This window comes from Callorhinchus milii, unplaced genomic scaffold (genome assembly GCF_018977255.1).
Source record: "Callorhinchus milii isolate IMCB2004 unplaced genomic scaffold, IMCB_Cmil_1.0 Scaffold5, whole genome shotgun sequence".
Lineage (NCBI taxonomy): Eukaryota > Metazoa > Chordata > Chondrichthyes > Chimaeriformes > Callorhinchidae > Callorhinchus > Callorhinchus milii.
The window spans coordinates 20614189-20629506 of NW_024704746.1; the positions used below are offsets into that span (position 1 = coordinate 20614189).

The 15318-nt window shown below is 40.8% G+C and overlaps 1 protein-coding gene across 9 annotated transcripts in view; it reads left to right on the forward strand.

Moving 5' to 3' along the window:
- ptprfa (protein tyrosine phosphatase receptor type Fa) overlaps nucleotides 1–15318 on the forward strand; it is a 189651-nt gene that overhangs the window by 119757 nt on the left and 54576 nt on the right. For all 9 annotated transcript variants that reach the window (XM_042335260.1, XM_042335263.1, XM_042335261.1 and 6 more), the window contains exons 10-12: nucleotides 711–855; nucleotides 3992–4297; nucleotides 6912–7105. In XM_042335260.1, the coding sequence (XP_042191194.1) occupies nucleotides 711–855; nucleotides 3992–4297; nucleotides 6912–7105 (645 nt within the window). The remainder of the gene's footprint in view (nucleotides 1–710; nucleotides 856–3991; nucleotides 4298–6911; nucleotides 7106–15318) is intronic.

A 15318-nucleotide genomic window follows, 5' to 3' on the forward strand; every position in this document is an offset into this window, starting at 1 on the left:
TGGGAGAGGCAGCGATGTTTAAAGCCTGTTTTTTAAATAAATACATTGATGCAGCAGAAAATGAAACAATCGTTCCAGTTTATGATTGGGGGTGAAAGTTTAACCCTGATAATCTTCAATAGAACAACCAACACAGTTATTAATTTGCCTCTGTATTCTTTATCTCTCGAGTTAGAAGGTTGTACATTCAACCCTTATATTGGGGATTTGAGGTTATAGTCCAGACTGACACTGTGGCACTTGATTGTCAGATGACACAATACAATTTACATATCAGCTTCTATGTGGGTGGACACTGGGTGTTAAAGATCCCATGACACGATTGAAAAAGGGAGTCTCTTCTGGTATGTGGCCAACAATCCTCCAGCGAAATTGAATATTCACTTAACCATGGGACACAAATTGAGCACAAAATGGCTGCCAGATGGGATACGAATTTGTTTTTTTACCAAGCTGCTTTTGCGTTCCCAGGTTCATGTGATTCAGTGTTCTTTTTGTGGAAGATCTATTATTCCTTTGTTATGCAGGTGATCTGGTTGCAACCATAACTGCAGGTGGTGAAGGAGTAATATCCAAGTCTCTGCATCCCCCAGATCACTCAGGATATTTTTTGTTTAATCTGACTCTGAATTTTCCTTCGTCATGGGTGTAGTGTAGCATTGAAATTAATAGATCAAAAAATAATGCTTTCAAAATTGTATCATTTATAGAAAGCAGTGACCTTTGATCCCACATCTTCATACACTGTGGATGACCTGAAGCCAGACAAATTATATTACTTCCGTTTGGCAGCACGCTCAGAACATGGATTAGGAGCGTTCACACAAACCATCTCCACAAAAACCATGCAATCCAGTAAGTATTTCATTCTCCACCATGGCTGCCAATAGTTGTAAATTATATCCAAGCAACAGAATGAAAATTCAAGCAACTGAGGTTTGTACATGTGAGACTGAAAATACCGAGTAGGTGATGGTTACAAAGGTGCTTTTGCAGTAATGAAAGCAATTAAGTGGCATTTTAAGTCATTCTATTCAAGATTGCTATTTCATCAAACAATTAAACTAATTAATTCCACATTTTTTAAAAAAATGTACACAGTCTGCTTTTTGCCATTTGAGCTCGACTCTTCAGACAATGTTTTTTTACCATTTGAGTTTGGGTATCCTGCCACCTTTGTCGTCTCTGATGATACATCTATAATTGTGTAACCACAGAGAAAGGTGAGATGGATAATCTATTGCAATATACAATGTTGGCAGAATTTTATTTTCTGTATGGCAGTTGTGGGATTTTGCATTTTTCTGCATTCTTCTGCAGATGGGAGTATATTGAAAGAGAATCTGTTCAGAGTGGAATTGCTGTATATCGTGGTATAGACTATTAAGGATTCAAGTTCTATACTTTGTATAAGGATATTATTAGCAGAACGTTTTTGCACCAATATTCGTTATTCACATTTATTGTACTGAGGTGTTAGTCATATGAGCGACATATTTGTTCATTGAAAGACTTGATGTCTAATGATAAAATGCATTTTGTGATTTTTATAAGTGGCTTAGGAGTTTTCACTTTTAGGGTGGTAAATTTGTGCAATCCTTTTGGGTCAAAGAATTTCCAGGGTTTACATTGTCTTTTTATTTGAGCTGACTACAGTTTGGGTCTGCGTGATATGGAAGACAAAATTGACATCCAACGCAGCAACGCAATGAAATGAATATGTGCGAAATGGTAAATGGGTGTCTGTAAAATAAAAGGAGCGAATCGTACATTGCCCATATCTGTGCATTTATTATCTTTTCTGACGTAGAAATTACAGGTTCCAACATAGTCATATGCAGCTTGTGGTACCTGTCTGAATGTTTGTGTAAGATTTGCTTCACTGTGAGAAGACCTTTTTATCAATTTAGTCTTAAATATCAAAGATGTTGGGTGTTGATTCACAAATCATGGTGCATCAAATCTCGGGCTATAAATTCAACTACACTTTGTCATAATTTGTCAGGCTAAATGGAGCATTTTCGTGACACTATATGTGCAACTTAAGATCACAAGTGTGATTGTTTTAAATCGCCACAAAGCTAATCCAGTCAACCAGATAAACTGCTGTAGTATTACTATGCCTGAATATGGAACCTGCAGCTGGCAGTTGCAAGTTTGATTAACCCATCATGAATTTGATCAATTTGTAAAGGCTTTGGGACAGTGCCACTTGCATGTTCTCAATGTATATCCAGCATCTCTGCTGTGACCAGCCTGAGTGTCTATACTTGCTAAATTTATTCATTTTGATGGAGCATTATGATGGCATTTTTGATTTCTGAGGTTGCAGATGTGTGCCATCCTTGTGATGGCATTTCTTCCATTTGCGTTAATTACGTTACCTTCGTTGTTTTCCCAGAAACCTATTTTAAAACAATATTCTATTTGTCTCATTTTCAATTGTAATTGTAGATTTTGCAGTCTCAGTCCCTATTGGAATTATCAGTCTTTGACTTGCATACCGTTTGTAATTTAAAAACAAAGCGCGTAATTTTCAAGAAGAAGTATTCAGTGAGCTTTCACATATGGTTAAAAGCAACCTCATTTAGGTTGAGCTGAGGTGGATTGAAGGAGAGTTGGGAGTTTTGGCGTAGAATTGCTGATGCAGGGCTGCATCCTGCATTAAGTGAATGAAATGTGATTTTATCATGATTTATGGCTTTTCAGGATATTTGCCCATTCACTTAAGTGGACATTCCACAAATATCAAGAGTATGTTACTTTGAACAGTTGAAGTGTGTTTCTATCCAGATTTTTTGTGGTCTTCAGTTGTAGAAATGTATCATTTTCCAAACAATGGAGAGTGAACTCACCATCCCCGAGTTTCATTTTTCTTCCTTGTTGCATCTAAAAGAGTCCACTAACCTTTGATTGCCACTCACAATGTTCACAAAATATTTGTTCATTCAATATCTAGACGATGGCTTGGTTGAGCTTTTTTATTAAGTTGTCACTTGTGTCACACTGCTTCAAATGCAATTGGAAAGCTTGCATCTGTTCGTTCAAACGGTAACAAAAAGGAATGAGCAGTGGAGTTGCAGGAACCCAAACCAAGATTATGGCTTGCTTCCGAGCCTCACGTCAGAATCAGTGAGAAGTGAGCCGCCCTCATAGGATGGCCAGCCACTCCATTCAGTTTTTATTTTCCATTTTCATACCAATATCACCCCTAAGCTTGATGAGATTTTTTATTTGAAAAATACTGTCCTTTTGCATAAATACAGCAACACTATTTCATTTATATAGCGCCTTTCACGTCGGGAGGACACCCCAAGGCACTGGATACTCAATGAATGTCCATTACAGTGCTGGACGTTTTCTTTAAGTGGATGAATAATGACAATGCAAGATAAATTCTATCAGTCCAGGCTAATGACAATATTTTTTATGTGGAGATCTGGCATGGTTCATGGGGCAATCTGAAGTCTATGAAAAAATAATTTAAATCATTATCGATAGGCATATTGGCCCTGTATGAAGCCTGTAACCAAAAAGTTGAGTAAATAAATTTAAGATTCTTCTATAAATGCATTGCAATATGCTACTGTACTTAAGTTATAAATAAATGCTTAATTGCTCTAATTTTGAAACTGGTTCAGAGTAATTCATGGTGCAATCTGTAGAATTTAAGGTAGGTGATTTGCATGAATATTCAACATTGGCTTTGTATTCTTTCAGCATTGCTTTTCTGTATTATTTCAACATTGTTTTTCTATATTCTTTCCCCTTCCATGATATTATTTGAATGTATCCATGCATGTCCTGAATATACTGTCCTCAAAATTCAATAGGTTTGAACAGTTTCTTTTAAAAAAAATTGGATTGCATTTTAATATGCATTCTTTTTCTGTTGTTTTGCATGAATTTTTGGCCCACGTTTGTAAATTTGTTAGTCGTTTGCCACCTTTTTCCATTCATTACCCTTCATCCCCCTTCGTTTATCCACTAGCCCCCTCCGCCCCACCTCAAGACGTCCAGGGAACCACGTTCAGCTCTACTAGCGTTCGGGTAAGTTGGCATCCACCGCCAGCAAACAGTCAGAATGGAGTCATTACCAAATACTCCGTTATATACCAAGCGGTGGATAGCGAGGACAATACAAAACACGTTTTGGACAACATTGAGGCAGATGCGACCAGTTGGCTAGTTGAGGGTCTCGAGAAATGGACCGAGTATCGTGTCTGGGTAAGGGCTCATACCAATGTTGGGCCAGGACCGAAGAGCACACCTGTGAATATTCGTACAGATGAGGATGGTAGGTACAAGTTTTTTTTAAAGTTTGAATACTACGTAACTTGACATTGCTGTACTCCTTTCATCAAAAGGTTCAGGTGAATGTTTAAATGCAGAAGAAAACCACTCATGAGTTTGTTTATAATAGTTAATTGCAGTGTGGCACTGATAGTCATGTTCCACACAGTGAGTTCATTTCAGTACTGTCAGAATTGGTTGGGAATAAATCTACAAGAGTAGCATAAATTTAATATAGTATTGTGATTACAGCCGGTTCTCAACGAGGAATCGATTACAAATTTGATCGAATGAAACCGGCTCAGAGACAACGTAATAGTTCCATTTCCCCTACATTTTCCCAGGAGTAACTATTAGCCTGGCTGTAAAACACACCATAATGGCAGGAAGGCTTCAATCTAAGTGTTTCTTAAGAATTTTCTTCCTATTGACTACTGGAAGACTTTGCAATTTAACAAAGGGATACTGCATTCTGTGATGTAGAAAATTATGGCGATTGTGTGTAATACTTTAGGAAATATAACTCGCAATTAAAACCGATAGTGGCCCTCATTGCTTTCAACGCTTTTACATGAGACATGAAATTAAAAAAGTTAGACATTAGTTTTGATGCTTCGTTAGTTTTCTTCTGTTGGTAAATTAGATGTTTGAAACTAAAACATAGAATAAACCTTTTTTCCTTGCAGGAACTACATATTTATTTGAATGAAAGTACATTTTAGGACACCCATGTGTGAGGAACTATGGATTTTAAGTGTAGTTATGGAGGGAATTTACTTTAAAGGTGAATCTTTTGCTAATTATTTGCAAAAGGACTTCAAAACTTTTTTTTAAAAAAAGAAGCAACAGAGAGCTGAGCTATTAATGTTTGTGGTGGGATTCTTGCACAGGTAGTTGGGCCTTAGCTGTTTTGTGGCTCATTTATCTGGTATTAACTTTTTATACTATCCTGAACATAGCATTGGGATCAAAATCGTACAAAAGGTGGTAGGGTCATAGTTAATTTATAGAGGCACCAACAACCTAAGCTATTATGTTTACTGTACTGTTAAAATGGGATTCAGTGAGGATCCATCCAGAATCAATTGAACAGGTCGTTTGACACACTCAGCCTCAATTGATTTATTTGGTAAATGCACCCCACATGATGTTGTTTAACCATGCAGGCTATAAAGTCTAATTAGGAAGCAAATTTCAGCCCAGCCAACTAATTACTTGTGAGTTGCCCTCCGTATTCTTTTGTTGGAAAAGGAATCTTTGCTGCGATTTGCGCTCCTGCTAGAAATGCGTAATGTGAACACTAAATGAAAACAAGATTGGACTCTGATGTCATGGTCTCAGTGATTCAATGGCATCCTCAGCATTTGCTATCCACAAACAATAACTGAGAATGATTACTTGGCACCTCAGTGGGACATGCCACCATCAATGAAATTGATCCCTACATGAGTTTAACAGAAGAAGGTTGTAGGAGAATATTAAAGGAAGGGGAAAAAATGGTGCGACTAAGTAGAACCCAGCTCTATATTGTTACTTTTTTCCTTTCCTCAATCAGTGGAATATATAAAAGAGCTGTATATTGAAAGCATTTGTCTGACTGTCACTTTTTCTGTTACGCTTGCACATAACCAATAACTAACAGCTTATTTTTTAAGCCAGTTAATCGAGAGGAACTAAAATCTTAAGGGAGAATTTTCCATTCAAAGTGCTCCCTGTCGAGCTAGAAAAAAATCTTTACCAAGTAATTATTTACCTGAAGTGTTTTTTTTCTGTTTCTTAAGGGAGTACTTATAATAAAAAATACTTACTCTGGACTTGCCTGTTACATTTCTTCATGGTGGTCGTGGGGAGAGCAGTCTGTTTTCTGTACTCATTGAGACATTGATGCAAGTTTTGGTCTCATTTGTATTTCTTCTAACAATAAACCTGTTCATTTGTAATTTTTTCTATCTGCTCCTTGCAAGGTATTTTACTGCTGTACACCGATCATTTCCTCTTGCTCTCTATTACACTGTACTGTAAACATTCTATTCCACTTCATTTTTTTCATTTACGCTGCACTTTTAAAGGGCAGTAGGAACAGAGGTCGGCTATTTGACATGCTGAACCTGCTCTGTGAAGCATACATCAAGAAAAGCTACATTAAATATATGATCAATCTTTTTAGTTGACCAACAAAATAAGTTTTCTTGCCATGAATCAACAAATATTCAATCAAGAAAAACCTGGAAGCAAAATACCAATTGAACACGGACTTACCTAAACTAGTACTGGTTCTGGAGGGTGGGAGGGGGTGGCTTCTCGGCAGCCCTATGGGCCGTAGTTTGGCTGACGCTGCCTTAATCCATCGTTCTGGCAGCTAAAAGAAGACTTGTGTGCCTGGGTGTCATCTGCGTCTGTTTTTATTTCCTGCATTGCAACATTGAAAACATGGCCTTATTAGTAATAATACCAGATTCTCAAATACCAGGAATATATATTTGTAGGTAGAAGGTAACATTTCAAGGGTGGCCATGTGTATGTTTTAGGGGCTGTTTTAATTGTGCATAATTATGAGAAGTAGACAACAAATTATACAAATTATTCTGTAGGTAAGCAGGGTTCTTTTATTGTTGTAGTACCCAGTGCTGCTCCACGAAAAGTGGAATTAGACCCTGTGAACTCGACAGCAATCAAAGTTACATGGAAGGCTCCAGTCTACAATAAGCAGCATGGACAGATCCGCGGATATCAGATCATCTATGTACGTCTTGTAAAAGGGGAACCTCGAGGCCAACCAACTATCAAGGATGTGATGTTAGCAGAAGCTCAGGTAAGAACACTTTAGTCTACATAAGTACAAGGTTGTTATTTTCCAATGTTTATTGAGAGGATGGGGAGAATTACAGTACTTTATGAGGTAAAAATTACATTGAATGAAGAGCAAATGGAAGTTGAGCTATCACCAGCCTTATCTTTTTTTTAAAAAAAAATTTAGTACTGAGGGTTGTTTTCTCTTGTTGGTGTGTATTGATTTGCTGAGTGAGCTTGGAGCTATGCGTTTTTCACATATGAACAGTGAACTGTACTTGGCTCACCAGTAATTGCCTAGAGCACACACTTGTTTGTATTGAACTGTTAGACTCAATGATTGTTACTCAATTTGATTTCCAAAATGTTCCTTTTATCCCCCTGAAACTATTATCAAAATCACAAAATAATTTCTCTCTGCGCTAATGAGTATTACTGGTAAGCAAAAAATAGAGATGGAAGAATGCCAGCCAGCACCTCTTCTGTTTTGTTTCCTAAAATGAAATTCAACTATAGCATAATTCTAGAAAATTGCAGAATGCAACAAAAATCAACAAAGAGAAGAATGGAACTGTACCGAAAATGAGTAACAAATATTTCCTAAACCCTGAAGAATGAATATTTGATTCTCATTATTTCTGCTAAAGTTTCTATCCCAGCCTTTGGTAATTTGTTTTTATTTATCCAGTTATAATGGTTTCATTTTGCTTCTTCCTATAACTGTTGATGGAAGTTTATAGGCAGTAAAAGCAACTGATATCAAAGTAATTTTTGTAATCAAGATAACCAAATGATCTCTAGATTCTGCAAAACTCAGAGGTTAACTGTTGAGCATTTTGTTGCTCAATTGCTGTCTCACTAATTTCAGCTCCTCCCATGCCCAATTTCATCATAAGTTCCTTTTATAAAATTTTTGCTTGTATAAAAACAAAAACTTGTAATAATAATAATCCTTGCATTTGACATAGTGCCTTATCACGTCTTGTAGACGTCTCAAAACGCTTCACAGAATATAGTGTAAAGTGAATCGACTGTATATTTGTGAGTGTAAGTTAACGTACATCTGTGAAGTTGCAAAATGTCTCTCACGTTTGTTTTGGAAAATTAATAGTGTTCTGCTATCCATTATCACTCTGATAATTTAAAAGAAATAGAAAGACTATCTGCTTATGTCTAAGCATCACATTTAAGGCACCTGTAAAGGTTATCAAATCCTTCAGGACCTGCTGAGAAACTAGCAGCACTACACAATGGCATCACCACTCCACCCTAGGATAAGATAAAGAAAATCTCAGTTGGACCCACAGAAATATCCAATTCCCCCAGAGCAGAGGATCAGATGAATGTAGGAGGCTGTTTGAGGGTTTGTTGCAAATATAGAGGGGAGGAAAATTGCTTCTTTACAAAAATCATTGCACTGAAATTTATTGATATTTTCAATTTCTAAACCTGAAAGAGAAGTGTCACTTCAATAATGTTATATCAGGTCTGAAATGGATTTTTGCCAAGTTTGATCAATGAGGGCTTTGATCAGATCCTGTATTTCCTCAAAATGAGAAAGGTTGATAACTTTCTGTAAATTTACACGTTGCAAGCTTCTTTTTAAAAAAAAGTATGTTATAAGCAGTGTTGATTTTACTTGTGTTTAGTGTTAAACCTAAACACAATTTAACGTTATGAACAGTAATCTTTTTCCGGTTGTCACTATAGTCCCTCTGGCCTTCAACCCTCACCGACCCCTCTTCTCCTCTCTCCCTCCTCCACAATATCCTCTCCTCCACACTCAATACTCTTGCCCCCATCACTTCCCGCACTGTCTCCTACTCCCGCTCCTCCCCCTGGTACACCACCCACCTCCGCTCACTGAAATGCCAGGTGCGGGCTGCTGAGCGCACCTTTGTCAAATCCGGCTTAACGGTCCACCGACAAATCTGGCTGGACCTCCTCAAAATTTACCGCTCCACTCTAGCCTCGGCCAAGTCGTCCTTCTACTCCAGGATAATCCTGGAGGCGAAGAACAACCCCAGGCTACTGTTTTCCACCACATCCCGACTCCTCCGTCCCCCCGCCACCCCGCGCAGGTCATCTCCTCCAACCTTCACTGCGAGGAGATGCTGGATTTCCTTGAATCCAAGATCAAGGGAATCCGCTCCGCGGTCACTTCCCCTCCAACTTCCACCCACCACCCACCCCTTCCCTCCCACACTCCGACTCCTACCCATCCTCCCCTACACACCTTCGTACCCGTTTCCCCACCCTCTGTCACTGAACTCATCCTATCCCTAAAACCAACCACCTGCTCCCTTGACCCCATCCCCACTCCACTCCTTATCTCCCAGCTCCATTTTCTTGTCCCACACATCACTGACATCATAAACCTGTCCCTCTCCTCTGGCTCTGTCCCCATTCCATTAAAAACTGCCATCATCACGCCCACCCTGAAAAAACCCTCCCTTGATGCGTCGCAGCTATCAAGCTACCGGCCCATCTCCAACCTCCCCTTTCTCTCCAAGGTCTTGGAAAGAGTTGTCGCCTCCCAACTGCGCTCTTTCCTCTCCACCCATTCTCTTTTTGAACCCCTTCAGTCAGGTTTCCGTGCTGCTCATAGCACAGAAACTGCCCTGGTCAAGGTCACCAATGATATCCTGACCATCTGTGACCAGGGCTCCCTCTGTCTCCTCGTCCTCCTCGACCTATCGGCAGCATTCGATACGGTCGACCACACTATCCTACTCCACCGCTTGTCCTCCCACCTCAACCTTCAAGGCACTGTCCTTGAATGGTTTAGGTCGTACCTTTCTCACCGTCTTCACTTCGTCTCAACGAATGGCTTCTCCTCCACCCCCCGTACTGTCTCATGTGGTGTCCCTCAGGGCTCTGTCCTCGGTCCCCTCCTCTTCACCCTCTATATGCTCCCCCTTGGTGACATCATCCGCAAACATGGGGTTAACTTCCACATGTATGCGGATGACACCCAACTCTACCTTTCCTCCTCTACTCTCAACTCCACGACCACCGATGTCCTGACAGCCTGCCTGTCCGACATCGAGTCCTGGACGAGAGACAACTTTCTTCAGCTCAACGTGCAAAAAACCGAGGCCCTCCTGATTGGCTCACGTCAGCGCCTCCGCACCTCAGGCGCTGACACCATCAGCATCCAAGGCTGCACTCTCCACCTCTCAAAGCCAGTCAGGAACCTCGGCGTTTTGTTCGACCCTGAGCTGTCCTTTCTCCCTCACATCCGCACCACAACTGGCACCGCCTTCCATCACCTCCGGAATATCGCCAGATTACGGCACTACCTCACCCCTCACGCTGCTGAAACCCTGGTTCACGCCTTTGTCACCTCAAGGCTGGACTATGGGAACTCTCTCCTCGCCGGCCTTCCCGCCACCTCCCTCCACAAGCTGCAGGTCATTCAGAACTCTGCAGCTCGTGTACTGTCCCGCACCAGGCTTCGGGACCACATCACTCCCACCCTCGCTCGCCTCCACTGGCTCCCCATCCCCCAGAGGATTGATTTCAAGATCCTCATCCTCACCTACAAGGCCATTCACGGCCTTGCTCCCTCCTACCTCTCCAACCTACTATCCCCCTACCTACCTGCCCGTACCCTCCGTTCCTCTGGCTCCGGTCTGCTCCACGTCCCCCGGCCCAACCGCCCTACTATCGGTGGTCGGGCCTTCAGCCTCTCAGCCCCGAGGCTCTGGAACTCCATCCCCCAGTGCCTTCGCCTTGCTTCCTCCCTTTCCTCCTTCAAGGCCGGTCTCAAAACCTTTCTCTTTGACCGTGCCTTCAGCTCCCCTCTCGACTCTCTTCCTCCTCCTCGCTCCCTCCCTTCCCTCCCCTCACCCTGACCATTTCCCCCTCCTCTCTCCCTCCCTTCCCTCCCCTCACCCTGACCATTTCCCCCCTGCTCGGGTCATGACCCAACTGTGCAGCGCCTTGGGACGTCCTCCTGACGTGAAAGGCGCTCTATAAATGGAATCTTGTTGTTGTTGTTGTAATCTGTCAGGGAAATAGTTTATTCTGATGTGGAAGATCGAGGGAATAATTTTTGAAGTTGAACTAAAATTAACACCAATCAAAACCTATTTACTGATGTACTTGTCAGTGGGCTTTAATTTACTTTTAACTGGAAACCCATGCAAAATAAATGAACTCCAAGGGGTTGATTACTTATGTTTTTATTTGTGTATCAGCTGTATGCAGCACAGCGTAATCAGCAGAAATGATGAAGTGATATTACTCATTTTGGAAAGTATGTTGTAATTAATATTTTGAATTTTTTTGCATTACTATTGGTATCAGTTCAAACTGACTTAAACAGTCTGTTGCACCTCATGATTTAAAGGGAGCCTGGCCTTATTTTCTGGAGAAAAACGCATTCTTCTTGATGTATGAGCAGTAGTACCCAGAAGCTGAAGGTTTTATTTATTGATTGAATTTTCGAAATAGCTGTAAATGTGTCTGCTTCCTAAATCACGGTGTTGAGGCTATTCCAGTGCAAGCATTTTATGTTCTCGTAGCCATGAATGCACAACTAGGAGTTTGCTACTTATGAATGGTAGTCTTAATTCTTGTATTGCATACTATGTGTTGTGGATGGAAAATACGAAAGGATATTTTTAAATTTTCTTCCCCTATTAAGGACCTCACACAAAATGACAGCTGGTACATCATCTTGCATTTCAGCAGTAGTATCTGATAGATTTCTGTCTGAGTGTTAGATCTTCATACAGATTTGCTGATGGTATGACCAGATAATTTCTGCTATGGTTTCTCTTTGTAATTGAAGTGCTGGCTGTAGTATTGTTCGTGTTCTCTGCACCACTGGTAGTGAAAATAAACCGTATGGACTGTGTCTACACAAGTGAGAAAGCAGTGGTCTTAGAAACTCCCTGGTTATGGTTGGCTGGAGTGAATTCAAGGCAATTTAATCTAAATTATAGAGGTAGTTGATGTTTTCATTTGTGTTGTTTGGACATGTTTAGGTAAGAGGGTGTTATCCTCCCTGCTTGTCACATGAGTTGTGTAATTCTGTTTTGTTGCTTGGAATGTGTAATAAACACAACAATCAATGTTTTGCTAAGTATGAAACAAGTAGTACAGCTACAGCACAACAAAAAATGCATTCAGTGTGAGTGATGTGCCAGGGTCCACACAAGAAGAAAATTTCACTGGGCGGCAAATGCAACCATTCCAAAGTATGAAGGATATTGAAAATAATTAGGGACTTATGGCGTTTCTGTAACATGTGCATGGCGTTAGAGGCTGTGGTAGGATAGTTGCTCTAAGCAGTAAAAAAAAAGTTCCAAGGCAACATTGCAGTGATAAACAGTCTCGTTCCATCTGTTTACAGACATGTAACCCACGTGTTTTTATATACGTCATGAGTTTTCAACAATAGGAAGCATAGCTACTTTAGAAACAACAGTGGGTATTTCACACCTTAGATAATTGGAAAATAATGTTTCAGCCATTGGTACTTCCAGTGACATGTCCCAGTAAAGGGGGAACCACGGGGTATGATGCAGCAATTTGTGGGTGATTAGGACCTTGTGATGGATTCATGAATAAGAGAAACTGTGGTCCAATTTTGAATACAAAATTACATTTATGTCGAGGACGGACCATGGATAAGGTGAGTGAGTGAGCGAGTCAGGGATGACTTAGGAATGGACTCTTCGCTAACAGAATCCACGGGAGACTGACCGCACTATTGTAAAAGGCTATTTCCTTCATTGCCTCAAGATTTCCTGTTCACAGAATATATTTCTCAAGATAATCAGAGTGTGCTCTTATCATGATTTTGACTTTGCAGACTAAAAGAGATGGTTCCCATAGGGGGAAGAAACCATTGTATTGTTGACACATATTCAGACTCTGTCAAGGAAACTAGTGGTTATAGATGTTGAGCATACATATTTTACATGTCAATGGAATTCTTATTAGAGGTATGTGACCAATGTCCACAAAATAAAATTTCGTACAAGATTCACATTAAACCTAAATATTAAGAAAATGCTGCTCAGTAAAACCATTCTTTGTATTTTATATTAAAAAAAAACTTGACGTCCCTGTCGAAACTGCAAATACAGCCGTTCAGCTGTTTCTGTGTATCCTTTAGAAGCTGGAGTTGGACAGTTTCTATCAGGAGTGGAATCAGTCACATTGGTTTTGGACTTCTGAACGTAGAGTGCTGTTAGCTGCAGGGGAGGCTCAGAATAGTTTTAGTTCAAAATTGTAGTTTGTAACATGATTTTGACAGATGCCAGTCCCCTTAAAAATAGCCCTGTCTTCTGATCCATGCAGTTTAGAATTAAAGCCAGAAACTGTTTGAATGCGAACCTTCAAACTTGGTTGCATGACTACCAAGGCAGGAAGTCTCAACAAAATATTTCAAATTCAAGTATTATAAGATCCTCTAAATTATCTTAAAGAAAAGATTGATAGATTTCGATGAGCTACATCGCCATTCCAAACTGGCATATTTGTAACTTGTGCCAACTCTATTATTCTAATTGGAGTAATTGCATAGAGTGATACCGCACGCAAATGCAACATTCGACCCAGCTTATTCATGCCAGGCTCTGATTGTGGTCAGATTTTTTTCTTACCTGCCTAGCTGTAAGAACTGGATAAAATGAATGGCAACGTATGAGTAATCTATAACTAGTGTTCACTTTACTTCCGATCCTCACCTACAAGGCCATTCACGGCCTTGCTCCCTCCTACCTCTCCAACCTACTATCCCCCTACCTACCTGCCCGTACCCTCCGTTCCTCTGGCTCCGGTCTGCTCCACGTCCCCCGCCCCAACCGCCCTACTATCGGTGGTCGGGCCTTCAGCCTCTCAGCCCCGAGGCTCTGGAACTCCATCCCCCAGTGCCTTCGCCGCTTCCTCCCTTTCCTCCTTCAAGGCCGGTCTCAAAACCTTTCTCTTTGACCGTGCCTTCAGCTCCCCTCTCGACTCTCTTCCTCCTCCTCGCTCCCTCCCTTCCCTCCCCTCACCCTGACCATTTCCCCCTCCTCTCTCCCTCCCTTCCCTCCCCTCACCCTGACCATTTCCCCCCTGCTCGGGTCATGACCCAACTGTGCAGCGCCTTGGGACGTCCTCCTGACGTGAAAGGCGCTCTATAAATGGAATCTTGTTGTTGTTGTCGTTGTTGTTGATTTTGACTGTTTAATAAGACAATTTAATGTAATGAAATCGAGGGAAACATTGTTATATTATAGAGTTATGTGCAGGCTCACTCCGTAGCCCCAGTTCCCCCCGCGCCACTATTGATGGTCAAACTTTCAGTCATCAAGCCCTCAATCCCTGCCTTTCTGCCTATGCCTCACCTCTCTAGCTTCAAATCCCATCTCAAAACCTATTGCGTTGACTGCACCTATGGTTTCCTTCACCCCCAAGCCCCTGCCCAGTTCAGTGTCCAACCCCTGTGAAGTGCTCTGAGATGTTACTTACGGTATTTCTCTTATACCTTTTATTATTTTCATTATAACCTGTGACCCGATGAAATATTCTTGAAATGGAACTGACCATTCTTGGAAGAAAACTATTTCCTAAATGCTAACAATATAATTCAAAAAGGTGCCTGAAATTCTGAGATATTCCAAGACGGGCATTTATACTGTTTGAAGTATATGTGAAACAACCATGAAATGATAACCTCTTTGCTTTTTGAATGTTGCCAATGGATTTGAATACATTTACTTTCAGCAAATATTGGCCCACGTAGTGGAGCAGGTTGTTTTATTACAAAGTTTAGTTTCTGACAAGCTTCTTCCCTGGTCTTAACTGAAACTACATTGGACTCTAATTCAATTGTTGATGATTCTCTCATGAGATTTCCATTACTGATGCATAATCATTGAAACAGTTCAGATTCATTGTATTTATACCAGTAGGTATCGCACTTTGGATATTCACTAGGAATCGGTGAAATGATTGAAGAATGTATCTTTGTGTATTTGTGGTTTGTATTATTTTTAATTCCATATCAGGTGACCAGAAGCCCGGTAATGTAATAAGTGTCATACTGCACCAAAGTGCTGTATGTTGTAAGGGGTAAACCAAAGGTACGTAGCAGATGCTAACAGGTCCCAAACACTGTTGTGTATACTGATGCCTGGATCATCTTGCTCATTTTTGAAAAGGATATGATTCACTGTCCTAATGGCTATGCAAACAAGGCTTATTGAACAAACTCCATTTTTAAATGTTTGTTGT